Source organism: Pristiophorus japonicus, unplaced genomic scaffold (genome assembly GCF_044704955.1).
Source record: "Pristiophorus japonicus isolate sPriJap1 unplaced genomic scaffold, sPriJap1.hap1 HAP1_SCAFFOLD_204, whole genome shotgun sequence".
Taxonomy (NCBI): Eukaryota; Metazoa; Chordata; class Chondrichthyes; family Pristiophoridae; genus Pristiophorus; species Pristiophorus japonicus.
Genome location: NW_027251736.1, coordinates 948,609 through 964,300, shown reverse-complemented (window position 1 = coordinate 964,300; position 15,692 = coordinate 948,609). Strand labels below are relative to the sequence as shown.

Sequence of the window (15,692 nt, the reverse complement as noted above, 5' to 3'; positions counted from 1 at the left end):
TCTGCGGATGACACCAAATTGGGGGATAGTTAATACTGAGGGGTCTGTAACACATTACAGGGGGACATTAATAAACTTACAGAATGGGCAAAGAATTGGCAAATGTTCAACACATAAATGTGAGGTATTATATTGGTAAGAAGAATAGGGAGGTCACTTATTACTGGGAGGGTGGAGTCTGGGTGGGATAGAGGAACAAAGGGATCTCGGATACAAATACACAAATCACTAAACATTGTGACACAGGTTAGCGAGGTCATAAAAAGCAAACCCAGCACTCGGGTTTATTTCTGGAGGGGTAGAATTGAAAAGTAGGGATGTTATGCTGAACCTGTATCGAACCTTGGTTAGACCACACGGAGCACTGCGTACAGTTCTGGTCACCATATTATAAAAAGGATATAGAGGCACTGGAGAGGGTGCAGAGAAGATTTACAAGGATGATACCAGAAATGTGAGGGGATACATATCAGGAAAGGATGGACAGGCTGGGTCTCTTTTCTCAGAAAAAAGGCTGAGGAGTGATCTAATAGAGGTCTTTAAAATGATGAAAGGTTTTGATCGAGTGGATACAGAGAGAATGTTTCCACTTGTGGGGAAGAGTATAACTAGAGGCCATCAATATAAGATCGTCACCCAGAAATCCAATGGGGAATTCAGGAGAAATTTCTTTACCCAGAGAGTGGTGAGAATGTGGAACTCACTGCCACAGGGAGGGGTTGAGGCGAATAGTATCGATGTATTTAAGGGGAGGCTGGACAAGTATATGGGGGAGAAGGGAATAGAGGGTTATGCCGATAGATTTAGATGAGGAAAGACGGGAGGAGGCTTGAGTGGAGCCAAATGGCCTGTTCCTGTGTCATATATCCTATGTAATCCCTCGAATATTTAGTGTGACTTGTATAATTAGCAAGTACGTCAGTTAGGCATAGTGGAGCCACACGGAGCAGGATGGTCCTGAACTCGAGCCTTGGTCTGTCTGCTAGCTGCTGGGGGGGCTGGAGTTAGGAGAGCTAAATCAGCTGGGCTTCCTACTCCTGTCTGCTGTCCAGGAACCCCTGGTGGTGTGTCTCTGTCTGTGTGTGTGTGTCTCTGTCTGCGTGTGTGTGTGTCTCTGTCTGCGTGTGTGTGTGTGTCTCCTGTCCAGGGACCCCTGTTGGAGGTGTGTCCCCGTGTGTGTTTGTGTGTGTCTCTGCTGTCCAGGGACCCCTGTTGGAGGTGTGTGTCTGTGTGCGTGTGTGTGTGTGTCTGCTGTCCAGGGACCCCTGCAGGAAGCGTGTCCCTGTGTGTGTGTGTGTGTGTGTGTGTGTGTGTCTGCTGTCCAGGGACCCCTGCAGGAAGCGTGTCCCTGTGTGTGTGTGTGTTTGTTGTCCAGGGACCCCTGCAGGAAGCGTGTCCCTGTGTGTGTGTGTGTGTGTGTGTGTGTGTGTGTCTTCTGTCCAGGGACCCCTGCAGGAAGCGTGTCCCTGTGTGTGTGTGTGTTTGTTGTCCAGGGACCCCTGCAGGAAGCGTGTCCCTGTGTGTGTGTGTGTGTGTGTGTCTTCTGTCCAGGGACCCCTGCAGGAAGCGTGTCCCTGTGTGTGTGTGTGTGTGTGTGTGTTTGTTGTCCAGGGACCCCTGCAGGAAGCGTGTCCCTGTGTGTGTGTGTGTCTGCTGTCCAGGGACCCCTGCAGGAAGCGTGTCCCCGTGTGTGTGTGTGTGTGTGTGTGTGTGTGTCTGCTGTCCAGGGACCCCTGCAGGAAGCGTGTCCCTGTGTGTGTGTGTGTGTGTGTGTGTGTCTGCTGTCCAGGGACCCCTGCAGGAAGCGTGTCCCTGTGTGTGTGTGTGTGTGTGTGTGTGTCTGTTGTCCAGGGACCCCTGCAGGAAGCGTGTCCCTGTGTGTGTGTGTGTGTCTGTTGTGCAGGGACCCCTGCAGGAAGCGTGTCCCCGTGTGTGTGTGTGTGTGTGTGTGTGTGTCTGCTGTCCAGGGACCCCTGCAGGAAGCGTGTCCCTGTGTGTGTGTGTGTGTGTGTGTCTGCTGTCCAGGGACCCCTGCAGGAAGCGTGTGTGTGTGTGTGTGTGTGTGTGTCTGCTGTGCAGGGACCCCTGCAGGAAGCGTGTCCCTGTGTGTGTGTGTGTGTGTGTGTGTGTGTGTGTCTGCTGTCCAGGGACCCCTGCAGGAAGCGTGTGTGTGTGTGTGTGTGTGTCTGCTGTGCAGGGACCCCTGCAGGAAGCGTGTCCCCGTGTGTGTGTGTGTGTGTGTGTGTGTGTGTGTCTGTTGTGCAGGGACCCCTGCAGGAAGCGTGTCCCTGTGTGTGTGTGTAAAGGAGCAGCAATAACTGGCTCCCCTGCTCCTCTCTCAGGTCCGGCTTCAGCTCCCAGCTCGATGAGCTGTTGTGCCCTCCGACTAGCAGCGAGGCACGGAACGATGAGAAGGCACTCCTTGAGCAGCTCGTGTCCTTCCTGAGTGCCAAAGACGAGGTGGAGCTGGTGGAAATCGACAGGGCCCTGGGCATCGACAAACTCATCCAGGCAAGTCAGCGGCAAACAGTGAGCGCGCACAACCTCTCCTCAGCTTGCGAGCTCCATCCAAGTGCCACAGGATGGTGTGGTGATGGTCTTCTGCAGACAGTGCGAACCATACCCCCGCAGGCACCTGATCTGTAGCCCACTGGCTGTCCCCACACGTGGCGGGGTGACCAGTGCAACTGTTCCTGGGGTGTAGTGAGGGATACCGCCCAACTTCTGATCAACGTCTGCTACAGAGTATTACTGTGTACCTGCCCCGGGAGTGTTTGATGGGACAGTGTAGAGGGAGCTTTACTCTGTATCTAACCCCCTGTACCTGCCCTGGGAGTGTTTGATGGGACAGTGTAGAGGGAGCTTTACTCTGTATCTAACCCGTGCTGTACCTGCCCTGGGAGTGTTTGATGGGACAGTGTAGAGGGAGCTTTACTCTGTATCTAACTGTGTACCTGCCCTGGGAGTGTTTGATGGGACAGTGTAGAGGGAGCTTTACTCTGTATCTAACCCCATGCTGTACCTGCCCCAGGAGTGTTTGATGGGACAGTGTAGAGGGAGCTTTACTCTGTATCTAACCCCGTGCTGTACCTGCCCTGGGAGTGTTTGATGGGACAGTGTAGAGGGAGCTTTACTCTGTATCTAACCCCCTGTACCTACCCTGGGAGTGTTTGATGGGACAGTGTAGAGGGAGCTTTACTCTGTATCTAACTGTGTACCTGCCCTGGGAGTGTTTGATGGGACAGTGTAGAGGGAGCTTTACTCTGTATCTAACCCCGTGCTGTACCTGCCCTGGGAGTGTTGATGGAAAGCGCTCCGGGCAGGAAGCTGGGGGTGTCTGTCGGTCTCTGACCTTATCTTTGTGCTGTTGTGTTTAATTCCCTCTCTCTTGCTCCATTTGATGCAGAGTGGAGAACTGGAGCGGCTCCAGAACCGTGGTCAGCCTCAGCCATACCTGGTGACTGAGCCGAAGTCTGGCTTGTATCAGCTGGGTTACCCGCCTGCCGCTCCTGCCTCCGGTGTTGCCAGGCTGTACTCTGGACCAGGCCAGCAGCAACAGCTCACGTTCGGCCCCATCTCCGGCCAACTAGTGCCCCGAGGGGCTTACCCCACCAGCACGGGGCTCCATCCACGGCAGGCCGCAGTCTGCTCACCCACTGTCACCAACCAGCTCCGACTACAGCTACAGCAGCGGCTACAGGGTCAGCAGGTCAGTGAGACCCCCCGACCCCCCCGTGTGGAGACCCCCGGCCCCCCCGTGTGGAGACCCCCCGTGTGGAGACCCCCCGAGCCCCCCGTGTGGAGACCCCCCGTGTGGAGACCCCCCCGGAGTTGTTGCCCCGCTCACAGTGTGAGTTGTGACCCTGCTCCAGTTGTTGCCCCGCTCACAGTGTGAGTTGTGACCCTGCTCCAGTTGTTGCCCCGCTCACAGTGTGAGTTGTGAGACTGCTCCAGTTGTTGCCCTGCTCACAGTGTGAGTTGTGACCCTGCTCCAGTTGTTGCCCCGCTCACAGTGTGAGTTGTGACCCTGCTCCAGTTGTTGCCCCGCTCACAGTGTGAGTTGTGACCCTGCTCCAGTTGTTGCCCTGCTCACAGTGTGAGTTGTGAGACTGCTCCACTTGTTGCCCCGCTCACAGTGTGAGTTGTGACCCTGCTCCAGTTGTTGCCCCGCTTACAGTGTGAGTTGTGACCCTGCTCCAGTTGTTGCCCCGCTTACAGTGTGAGTTGTGACCCTGCTCCAGTTGTTGCGCCGCTCACAGTGTGAGTTGTGACCCTGCTCCAGTTGTTGCCCCGCTCACAGTGTGAGTTGTGACCCTGCTCCAGTTGTTGCCCCGCTCACAGTGTGAGTTGTGAGACTGCTCCAGTTGTTGCCCCGCTCACAGTGTGAGTTGTGAGACTGCTCCAGTTGTTGCCCCGCTCACAGTGTGAGTTGTGACACTGCTCCAGTTGTTGCCCTGCTCACAGTGTGAGTTGTGACCCTGCTCCAGTTGTTGCCCCGCTCACAGTGTGAGTTGTGACCCTGCTCCAGTTGTTGCCCCGCTCACAGTGTGAGTTGTGACCCTGCTCCAGTTGTTGCCCCGCTCACAGTGTGAGTTGTGAGACTGCTCCAGTTGTTGCCCCGCTCACAGTGTGAGTTGTGAGACTGCTCCAGTTGTTGCCCCGCTCACAGTGTGAGTTGTGAGACTGCTCCAGTTGTTGCCCCGCTCACAGTGTGAGTTGTGACACTGCTCCAGTTGTTGCCCTGCTCACAGTGTGAGTTGTGACCCTGCTCCAGTTGTTGCCCCGCTCACAGTGTGAGTTGTGACACTGCTCCAGTTGTTGCCCCGCTCACAGTGTGAGTTGTGACACTGCTCCAGTTGTTGCCCTGCTCACAGTGTGAGTTGTGACCCTGCTCCAGTTGTTGCCCCGCTCACAGTGTGAGTTGTGACACTGCTCCAGTTGTTGCCCCGCTTACAGTGTGAGTTGTGACCCTGCTCCAGTTGTTGCCCCGCTTACAGTGTGAGTTGTGACCCTGCTCCAGTTGTTGCCCCGCTCACAGTGTGAGTTGTGAGACTGCTCCAGTTGTTGCCCCGCTCACAGTGTGAGTTGTGACCCTGCTCCAGTTGTTGCCCCGCTCACAGTGTGAGTTGTGAGACTGCTCCAGTTGTTGCCCCGCTCACAGTGTGAGTTGTGACCCTGCTCCAGTTGTTGCCCCGCTTACAGTGTGAGTTGTGACCCTGCTCCAGTTGTTGCCCTGCTCACAGTGTGAGTTGTGACCCTGCTCCAGTTGTTGCCCCGCTCACAGTGTGAGTTGTGAGACTGCTCCAGTTGTTGCCCCGCTCACAGTGTGAGTTGTGAGACTGCTCCAGTTGTTGCCCCGCTCACAGTGTGAGTTGTGAGACTGCTCCAGTTGTTGCCCCGCTCACAGTGTGAGTTGTGAGACTGCTCCAGTTGTTGCCCCGCTCACAGTGTGAGTTGTGACACTGCTCCAGTTGTTGCCCCGCTCACAGTGTGAGTTGTGACCCTGCTCCAGTTGTTGCCCCGCTCACAGTGTGAGTTGTGAGACTGCTCCAGTTGTTGCCCCGCTCACAGTGTGAGTTGTGACCCTGCTCCAGTTGTTGCCCCGCTCACAGTGTGAGTTGTGACACTGCTCCAGTTGTTGCCCCGCTCACAGTGTGAGTTGTGAGACTGCTCCAGTTGTTGCCCCGCTCACAGTGTGAGTTGTGACACTGCTCCAGTTGTTGCCCTGCTCACAGTGTGAGTTGTGACCCTGCTCCAGTTGTTGCCCTGCTCACAGTGTGAGTTGTGACCCTGCTCCAGTTGTTGCCCCGCTCACAGTGTGAGTTGTGAGACTGCTCCAGTTGTTGCCCCGCTCACAGTGTGAGTTGTGACCCTGCTCCAGTTGTTGCCCCGCTCACAGTGTGAGTTGTGAGACTGCTCCAGTTGTTGCCCCGCTCACAGTGTGAGTTGTGACACTGCTCCAGTTGTTGCCCTGCTCACAGTGTGAGTTGTGACACTGCTCCAGTTGTTGCCCCGCTCACAGTGTGAGTTGTGACCCTGCTCCAGTTGTTGCCCCGCTCACAGTGTGAGTTGTGACACTGCTCCAGTTGTTGCCCCGCTCACAGTGTGAGTTGTGACCCTGCTCCAGTTGTTGCCCCGCTCACAGTGTGAGTTGTGACACTGCTCCAGTTGTTGCCCCGCTCACAGTGTGAGTTGTGACCCTGCTCCAGTTGTTGCCCTGCTCACAGTGTGAGTTGTGACCCTGCTCCAGTTGTTGCCCCGCTCACAGTGTGAGTTGTGACCCTGCTCCAGTTGTTGCCCCGCTCACAGTGTGAGTTGTGACCCTGCTCCAGTTGTTGCCCCGCTCACAGTGTGAGTTGTGACCCTGCTCCAGTTGTTGCCCCGCTCACAGTGTGAGTTGTGACCCTGCTCCAGTTGTTGCCCCGCTCACAGTGTGAGTTGTGACCCTGCTCCAGTTGTTGCCCCGCTCACAGTGTGAGTTGTGACCCTGCTCCAGTTGTTGCCCCGCTCACAGTGTGAGTTGTGACCCTGCTCCAGTTGTTGCCCCGCTCACAGTGTGAGTTGTGACCCTGCTCCAGTTGTTGCCCCGCTCACAGTGTGAGTTGTGACCCTGCTCCAGTTGTTGCCCCGCTCACAGTGTGAGTTGTGACCCTGCTCCAGTTGTTGCCCCGCTCACACTGCTGTCTCTACAGATGCTCCAGAATCGACAGGCTGCGATGGGTCAGTTGGGAGGAGCGGTTCCGATGGGGATGGGTGTGCGTTCTGGGATGCAGCAAATCCCTGCCCAGGTACGTAAGCACACTGTGTGATCCCGTGGGGTTCCAGGCATGTACCAGCGCGCTTGCAGATGTCATGGTGCACCCGCAGTAGGCTGTGACACCCTCTCAGATCCCATGGACTGCACCATATAGGTACCCAACGCTTACAGATACCATGGGGTCCGCTCAGGTACATGACGCTGGCTCAGTGCACCACGCAGAAAAACATGCCAGGAGCAGCACTGGGGGAACCGAGGGCCATCTCTTTTATTTATTCATTCCTGAGATGTTGGCCCCCCATCCCCCACCTCCAACACTCACTCCCTCCAACACCTCCAACACTCACTCCCTCCACCACCTCCAACACTCACTCCCTCCACCACCTCCAACACTCACTCCCTCCATCACCTCCAACACTCACTCCCTCCATCACCTCCAACACTCACTCCCTCCACCACCTTCAACACTCACTCCCTCCACCACCGGCGCCCCCTGGCTTCAGTGTGCACCATCTACAAGATGCACTGCAGCAACTCGCCAAGGCTTCTTCAACAGCACCTCCCAAACCCGCGACCTCTACCACCTAGAAGGACAAGGGCAGCAGGTCCATGGGAACACCACCACCTCCACGTTCCCCTACCAGTCACACACCATCCTGACTGGGAAATATATCGGCCGTTCCTTCATCGTCGCTGGGTCACAATCCTGGAACTCCCTCCCTAACAGCACTGTGGGAGCACCTTCACCACACGGACTGCAGCGGTTCAAGAAGGAGCTCACCACCACCTCCAGGGGCAATTAGGGATGGGCACATCCCAGGAACAAATTTTTAAAAAGTCACATAACTTGGGGTCCCCCCCAGCTACATATGACCACATGGAAATGCCTCTGGGTCCCGCGCCCCCCGGGTGCACACAATAGGTGCAGTGATGATGTGGTGGGGTTTGGAGCAGGTATGTGAGCTGTATTGTGTCAGACTCTTACCGTTTGTCCGCTCTCTCCCCAGGGCCCCCTCAATGCTCAGATGGTTGCCCAGCGACAGCGGGAATACATCAGCCAGCAGCACCGCCAGCGACAGATGATACAGCAGCGAGCCTTGCTGATGACGCAGCACGTCCCAACGAGCCCTGGACCCTGCCTGACTCGCAGCCCTCCTCCACAGGTCCCCTACCCAGCCAGCTACAGCACCACCCCAGGGAACCCGCCCGCACCAAGCAGCCCCTTCAGCAGTGAGCCACAGCCCAGCTCTCACAGCTCTCTCCATGGATCGACAGGGAACGTGGCCACAGGGCTGTTGGCTAACACCGGGCCTCCGCCCAGGGCCACACCCATCCCCCAGATCCAGCACAATATCTTCCAGTACCCCACCTCGGGTAGGACACCGCAGCCTCGGGGGAGGGGGGGAGGGGGGGGGAGGAGGAGGGGGGACGAGGGGGGGGAGGGGGGGAAGGAGGAGGGGGGACGAGGGGGGGGGGCGGGGGGGGGGAAGGAGGAGAGGGGACGGGGGGGGGGGAGGAGGAGAGGGGACGGAGGGGGGGGGGCGGGGGGTGGGGGAAGGAGGAGGGGGAACGGGCCAAGGGTTAGAAAGGGGAAATCAGCCAGGGTTCCTGCTCCTGATCACTGCCCAGTGACCCCTGGGTTAGAGAGAGAGGAAATCAGCCAGGGTTCCTGCTCCTGATCACTGCCCTGTGACCCCTGGGTTAGAGGGAGAGGGGAAATCAGCCAGGGTTCCTGCCCCTGATCACTGCCCAGTGACCTCTGGGTTAGAGAGAGGGGAAATCAGCCAGGGTTCCTGCTCCTGATCACTGCCCAGTGACCCCTGGGTTAGAGAGAGAGGAAATCAGCCAGGGTTCCTGCCCCTGATCACTGCCCAGTGACCCCTGGGTTAGAGAGAGGGGAAATCAGCCAGGGTTCCTGCTCCTGATCACTGACCAGTGACCCCTGGGTTAGAGAGAGAGGAAATCAGCCAGGGTTCCTGCTCCTGATCACTGCCCTGTGACCCCTGGGTTAGAGAGAGGGGAAATCAGCCAGGGTTCCTGCCCCTGATCACTGACCAGTGACCCCTGGGTTAGAGAGAGGGGAAATCAGCCAGGGTTCCTGCTCCTGATCACTGCCCTGTGACCCCTGGGTTAGAGAGAGAGGAAATCAGCCAGGGTTCCTGCTCCTGATCACTGCCCTGTGACCCCTGGGTTAGAGAGAGGGGAAATCAGCCAGGGTTCCTGCCCCTGATCACTGCCCACTGACCCCTGGGTTAGAGAGAGGGGAAATCAGCCAGGGTTCCTGCTCTGGTGGTTACTGAGAGATGTGTTCAGAATCACAGAACAGTTACAGCACAGAAGGAGGCCATTCGGCCCGTCGAGCCTGTGCCGGCTCTCTGCAAGAGCACCTTAGCCAGTCCCACTCCCTTCTCCCACCCTTTCCCCGTAACCCTGCAATTTTTATCCAATTCCCTTGTGAAAGCACTGATTGAGTCTGCCTCCACCACTCTCTCAGGCCGTGCATTCCCGATCCTAACCACTCGCTGTGTAAAAACGTTTTCCCTCATGTCGCCTTTGGTTCTTCTACCAATCACCTGAAATCTGTGTCCTCTGGTTCCTGACCCCTCCACCAATGGGAACAGTTTCTCTCGATCTACTCTGTCCAGACCCCTCATGATTTTGAACACCTCGATCAAATCTCTCAACCTTCTCTGTTCCAAGGAGAACAACCCCAGCTTCTCCAGTTTGTCCCCGTCACTGAAGTCCCTCATCCCTGGAACCATTCTCGTAAATCTTTTCTGCACCCTCTCTCAGGCCTTCACATCCTTCCTAAAGTGTGGTGCCCAGAATTGGACACAATACTCCAGTTGAGGCTGAACCAGTGTTTTATACAGGTCCATCATAACTTCCTTGTTTTTGTACTCGATGCCTCTTATTTATGAAGCCCAGGATCACATAAGCTTTTTTAACTGCTTACATAGATTCCATCGTATATACGGCACAGAAATAGGCTATTGGGCCCAACCAGTCCATACTCCACTCCAGCCTCCACCTGTCTTTCCTCATCTAACTCTATCAGCGTAACCCTCTCTTCCCTTCTCCCCCATCACCATAACCCTCTCTTCCCTTCTCCCCCATCACCATAACCCTCTGTTCCCTTCTCCCCCATCACCATAACCCTCTCTTCCCTTCTCCCCCATCACCATAACCCTCTCTTCCCTTCTCCCCATCACCATAACCCTCTGTTCCCTTCTCCCCATCACCATAACCCTCGGTTCCCTTCTCCCCCATCACCATAACCCTCGGTTCCCTTCTCCCCCATCACCATAACCCTCGGTTCCCTTCTCCCCCATCACCATAACCCTCGGTTCCCTTCTCCCCCATCACCATAACCCTCTGTTCCCTTCTCCCCATCACCATAACCCTCGGTTCCCTTCTCCCCCATCACCATAACCCTCTATTCCCTTCTCCCCATCACCATAACCCTCTATTCCCTTCTCCCCATCACCATAACCCTCGGTTCCCTTCTCCCCCATCACCATAACCCTCTCTTCCCTTCTCCCCCATCACCATAACCCTCTCTTCCCTTCTCCCCATCACCATAACCCTCTCTTCCCTTCTCCCCATCACCATAACCCTCTCTTCCCTTCTCCCCATCACCATAACCCTCTCTTCCCTTCTCCCCATCACCATAACCCTCTGTTCCCTTCTCCCCCATACGCCTGTCCAGCCTCCCCTTAAATACATCGATACTATTCGCCTCAACCCCTCCCTGTGGCAGAGAGTTCCACATTCTCACCACTCTCTGGGTAAAGAATCATTTCTCAACTTGCCCTGCCACCTTCAGTGATTTGTGGGCACATACCCCCAGGTCTCTCTGTTCCTGCACCTGCTTTAGGATTGTATCCTTTAATTTATATTTCCTCTCCTCATTCATTCGAACAAGATTTCACTTTGCACTTTTATGCGTTAAATTCCATCTGCCCCGTGCCCGCCCATCCCACCAGCCTGTCTGTCTTCCTGAAGTCTATCACTATCCTCCTCACTGTTCACTATACTTCCAAGTTTTGTGTCATCTGTAAATTTTGAAATTGTGCCCTGTACACCCACAACCAGGTCATTAATATATATCAGGAAAAGCAGTGGTCCCAGTCCCGACCCCTGGGGAACACCACTGTATACCTTCCCCCAGTCCCAGAAACAACTGTTCCCCACTACTCTCTGTTTCCTGTCACTGAGACAATCCCCTATCCATACTGCCCCTGTCCCTTTTAGGGCTTCTACTTTGCTGCAAGCCGATTATGTGGCACTTTATCAAACGCCTTTTGGAATTCCATGTCCACCACGTCGACCACATTGTCCTCATCAACCCTCTCTGTTACCTCATCAAAAAACTCTCAACTTGGTTAAATATGATTTGCCTTAACCAATCCGTGCTGGCTTTCCTTCATTAATCCACCCCTATCCAAGTGACTTAATTTTGTCCTGATTATTGTTTCTAAGTGTTGCTTTTACTCTGACAATTTCTAACCCGTACCAATTCTTTACCGATTCTTCTCCAGCGTTGTCCCAACAGGGAGACACGTCCATTGCTTCGGCTCCCAGCCCCAGCAGCCCATCGCTGTCTCCGCTCATCCAGCGAGCCCACAGTCCCATGCTGCAAAAAGTTCCGACAACAGCGGCATTCCAGACACCTGAAGGGAAGGTGTGGCAGCGAGAGCCCTCGGGAAACAGCAGGTACCGCTCATCCCTGTCCCGAACTCCCCATCCCCCGCTCATCCCTGTCCCAAACTCCCCATCCCCCGCTCGTCCGTGTCCCAAACTCCCCATCCCCCGCTCATCCCTGTCCCAAACTCCCCATCCCCCGCTCATCCCTGTCCCAAACTCCCCATCCCCCGCTCATCCGTGTCCCAAACTCCCCATCCCCCGCTCGTCCCTGTCCCAAACTCCCCATCCCCCGCTCATCCCTGTCCCAAACTCCCCATCCCCCGCTCATCCCTGTCCCAAACTCCCCATCCCCCGCTCATCCCTGTCCCAAACTCCCCATCCCCCGCTCGTCCCTGTCCCGAACTCCCCATCCCCCGCTCATCCCTGTCCCGAACTCCCCATCCCCCGCTCATCCCTGTCCCGAACTCCCCATCCCCCGCTCATCCCTGTCCCGAACTCTCCATCCCCCGCTCGTCCGTGTCCCGAACTCCCCATCCCCCGCTCATCCCTGTCCCAAACTCCCCATCCCCCGCTCGTCCGTGTCCCAAACTCCCCATCCCCCGCTCGTCCCTGTCCCAAACTCCCCATCCCCCGCTCGTCCGTGTCCCGAACTCTCCATCCCCCGCTCATCCCTGTCCCAAACTCCCCATCCCCCGATCATCCCTGTCCCAAACTCCCCATCCCCCGCTCGTCCCTGTCCCAAACTCCCCATCCCCCGCTCGTCCGTGTCCCGAACTCCCCATCCCCCGCTCATCCCTGTCCCGAACTCCCCATCCCCCGCTCGTCCCTGTCCCGAACTCCCCATCCCCCGCTCGTCCGTGTCCAAAACTCCCCATCCCCCGCTCGTCCGTGTCCCAAACTCCCCATCCCCCGCTCGTCCGTGTCCCGAACTCCCCATCCCCCGCTCATCCCTGTCCCGAACTCCCCATCCCCCGCTCGTCCCTGTCCCGAACTCCCCATCCCCCGCTCGTCCGTGTCCAAAACTCCCCATCCCCCGCTCGTCCCTGTCCCGAACTCCCCATCCCCCGCTCGTCCGTGTCCAAAACTCCCCATCCCCCGCTCGTCCCTGTCCCAAACTCCCCATCCCCCGCTCCTCCCTGTCCCAAACTCCCCATCCCCCGCTCATCCCTGTCCCGAACTCCCCATCCCCCGCTCGTCCGTGTCCAAAACTCCCCATCCCCCGCTCGTCCCTGTCCCGAACTCCCCATCCCCCGCTCGTCCCTGTCCCAAACTCCCCATCCCCCGATCATCCCTGTCCCAAACTCCCCATCCCCCGCTCGTCCCTGTCCCAAACTCCCCATCCCCCGCTCGTCCGTGTCCCGAACTCTCCATCCCCCGCTCATCCCTGTCCCAAACTCCCCATCCCCCGCTCGTCCGTGTCCCAAACTCCCCATCCCCCGCTCGTCCCTGTCCCGAACTCCCCATCCCCCGCTCGTCCGTGTCCCAAACTCCCCATCCCCCGCTCGTCCGTGTCCAAAACTCCCCATCCCCCGCTCATCCCTGTCCCAAACTCCCCATCCCCCGCTCGTCCGTGTCCCAAACTCCCCATCCCCCGCTCGTCCGTGTCCCGAACTCCCCATCCCCCGCTCATCCCTGTCCCGAACTCCCCATCCCCCGCTCGTCCCTGTCCCGAACTCCCCATCCCCCGCTCGTCCGTGTCCAAAACTCCCCATCCCCCGCTCGTCCCTGTCCCGAACTCCCCATCCCCCGCTCGTCCGTGTCCAAAACTCCCCATCCCCCGCTCGTCCCTGTCCCAAACTCCCCATCCCCCGCTCCTCCCTGTCCCAAACTCCCCATCCCCCGCTCATCCCTGTCCCGAACTCCCCATCCCCCGCTCGTCCGTGTCCAAAACTCCCCATCCCCCGCTCGTCCCTGTCCCGAACTCCCCATCCCCCGCTCGTCCCTGTCCCAAACTCCCCATCCCCCGATCATCCCTGTCCCAAACTCCCCATCCCCCGCTCGTCCCTGTCCCAAACTCCCCATCCCCCGCTCGTCCGTGTCCCGAACTCTCCATCCCCCGATCATCCCTGTCCCAAACTCCCCATCCCCCGCTCGTCCCTGTCCCAAACTCCCCATCCCCCGCTCGTCCGTGTCCCAAACTCCCCATCCCCCGCTCGTCCCTGTCCCGAACTCCCCATCCCCCGCTCGTCCGTGTCCCAAACTCCCCATCCCCCGCTCGTCCGTGTCCAAAACTCCCCATCCCCCGCTCATCCCTGTCCCAAACTCCCCATCCCCCGCTCGTCCGTGTCCCAAACTCCCCATCCCCCGCTCCTCCGTGTCCCGAACTCCCCATCCCCCGCTCCTCCGTGTCCCGAACTCCCCATCCCCCGCTCGTCCGTGTCCCAAACTCCCCATCCCCCGCTCCTCCGTGTCCCGAACTCCCCATCCCCCGCTCGTCCCTGTCCCAAACTCCCCCTCCCCCGCTCGTCCGTGTCCCGAACTCCCCATCCCCCGCTCGTCCCTGTCCCAAACTCCCCATCCCCCGCTCCTCCCTGTCCCCCCCCCCCCCCCTCCCTGCTCGTGTCCCCCCCCTCCCCGCTCCTGTCCCCCCCCCCTCCCCGCTCCTGTCCCCCCCCCCCCCTCCCTGCTCGTGTCCCCCCCCTCCCCGCTCCTGTCCCCCCCCCCCCCCCTGCTCCCCCCCCCCTGTCCCTGACACTGTGTGTGTGACCCAATGCTCTTGGATTGCAGTGTGTTCTCACGGACTGGACAGCAGCAGACAGGCAGTGTGGGGATGTACAATAAGATGAGTATCACGGTGTCGATGGACAGCAGGCCTGGCTCCGGCAGTAACCTGAGCCAGGTATCAGGACAGATGCACGTGGGGACCCTGCCGCTGCCTTCAATCAGTTCAATGTGCCCGGAGCAGGTAAGTGGCTGAGTGAGGGCCCTGGGGGTTGGACAGTCCTGTCCGGGCTCTGTTGCTCAGTGTCCAGGCGTTGACTCATGCTCTCCCTCCCCCAACAGGTACAACAGGTCCAGGTGTTTGCTGACGTCCAGTGTACAGTGAATGTGGTCGGTGGAGACAATTACTTGAACCAGCCGAGCCCTTTGGGGTCCCACAAGAGCCTGGCCAGTGCGCAGACTCCACAGGCCCAGCAGAAGAGCCTCCTTCAACAACTGCTGACAGAGTGAGTGGTGTTGGGGAAGAATGAACAAACTGCACTGATTCAGACAGTAAACAGGTTCTGCAGTAGTGACAGACGACTATTGAAAACTGCTCCATATTTCCTCTCTGCCTCTTGTTGGGGTACGGACGGTGTCAGACCTGTACAGGAGCCCTCGCCATTAGCTCGGGAACTCTGGGCTGGAGGAGGAGCAGCTACAGGCCAGCAGGGTGAAGGTGAGAGCAGTGTAGCATAAGGCAGGCGTGAGGCGAGAGGATCGCGACAGACTGTGCGCGTGGGACAGACCCGCAACGCAACACTTACAGAAACAAAATCCACGTCAGCATACAGCCAAGCACTCAACATTGTCCCTGGCTGCAGTTTACTCCAAGCTAACCCACACCCCTCCCTCTCTGTAATATAGTCCCAGCTTTCTATCATTCAGGGGTGAGACAGGAAAATCGAGGACACAATGGAAGCAATAATTCGTGGCTGAGGATGTGAAGTATTTGTAGAGAAGAGTTCTTGGTCTGACAGGCACTGAGAACGCTATGTTAAACACGGCATTGTATTTAAGATTCGACAGTCCAAAGTAGATTATTTTTGTCTAAATATTTCTGGGATGTTGCGCTCTTGTTCCGAATGTTTCTCCGTTCTGGAAGCTCTCGGTTCTATTGATGGTCCTGGGACAGTCAGTGCGCTGAGCTGCCTGCGGAGAGACACTGTCACAAGTGCGGCTCTGTGGGTGGGGCCGACACCCGTTGGTGGGTGGGGTGATGTTTCAGGTGAGCAGGACTGCCCTGTGTTGGGGGGCCGGGGGAGGTGGGAGGGGGGTAGTGCTCAGGGAGTGTGAATGCGAGGTTGGGTGGATTAGTGCCCTTTGAGGGAATGATGCCCAGGGAGTGGGTGGTGCCCATGAGTGGAGCAGCACCCTAGGGGAGCAGGGTGCCCTGGGGGGTGGGGGTGGTGTAAGAGAAGTGGTGGGGGGGGCGGCACGTTCCGTTGTCACCTGACTTGGTAAATCGATAAACTTGCTGAGCCGGGAGAGAGACTTGTGATCGAGGTCAGCAAACACCATGAGCTCCACCAACTGGGCACCCTCTCTGTCCAGACACCCGCCCCCACCCCAGTCCGTCCGGTGATCA

General features: G+C 57.6%; 1 protein-coding gene across 1 annotated transcript in view; it reads left to right on the top strand.

The window, feature by feature from the left end:
• LOC139244114 (nuclear receptor coactivator 1-like) overlaps positions 1–15,352 on the top strand; it is a 73,361-nt gene extending 58,009 nt beyond the window's left edge. The window contains exons 14-20 of the mRNA XM_070870985.1: positions 2,343–2,511; positions 3,407–3,709; positions 6,693–6,788; positions 7,765–8,131; positions 11,299–11,473; positions 14,132–14,309; positions 14,408–15,352. Of these exons, the coding sequence (XP_070727086.1) occupies positions 2,343–2,511; positions 3,407–3,709; positions 6,693–6,788; positions 7,765–8,131; positions 11,299–11,473; positions 14,132–14,309; positions 14,408–14,575 (1,456 nt within the window). The 3' untranslated portion in view covers positions 14,576–15,352. The remainder of the gene's footprint in view (positions 1–2,342; positions 2,512–3,406; positions 3,710–6,692; positions 6,789–7,764; positions 8,132–11,298; positions 11,474–14,131; positions 14,310–14,407) is intronic.
• The last annotated feature ends 340 nt before the right edge of the window (positions 15,353–15,692 follow it).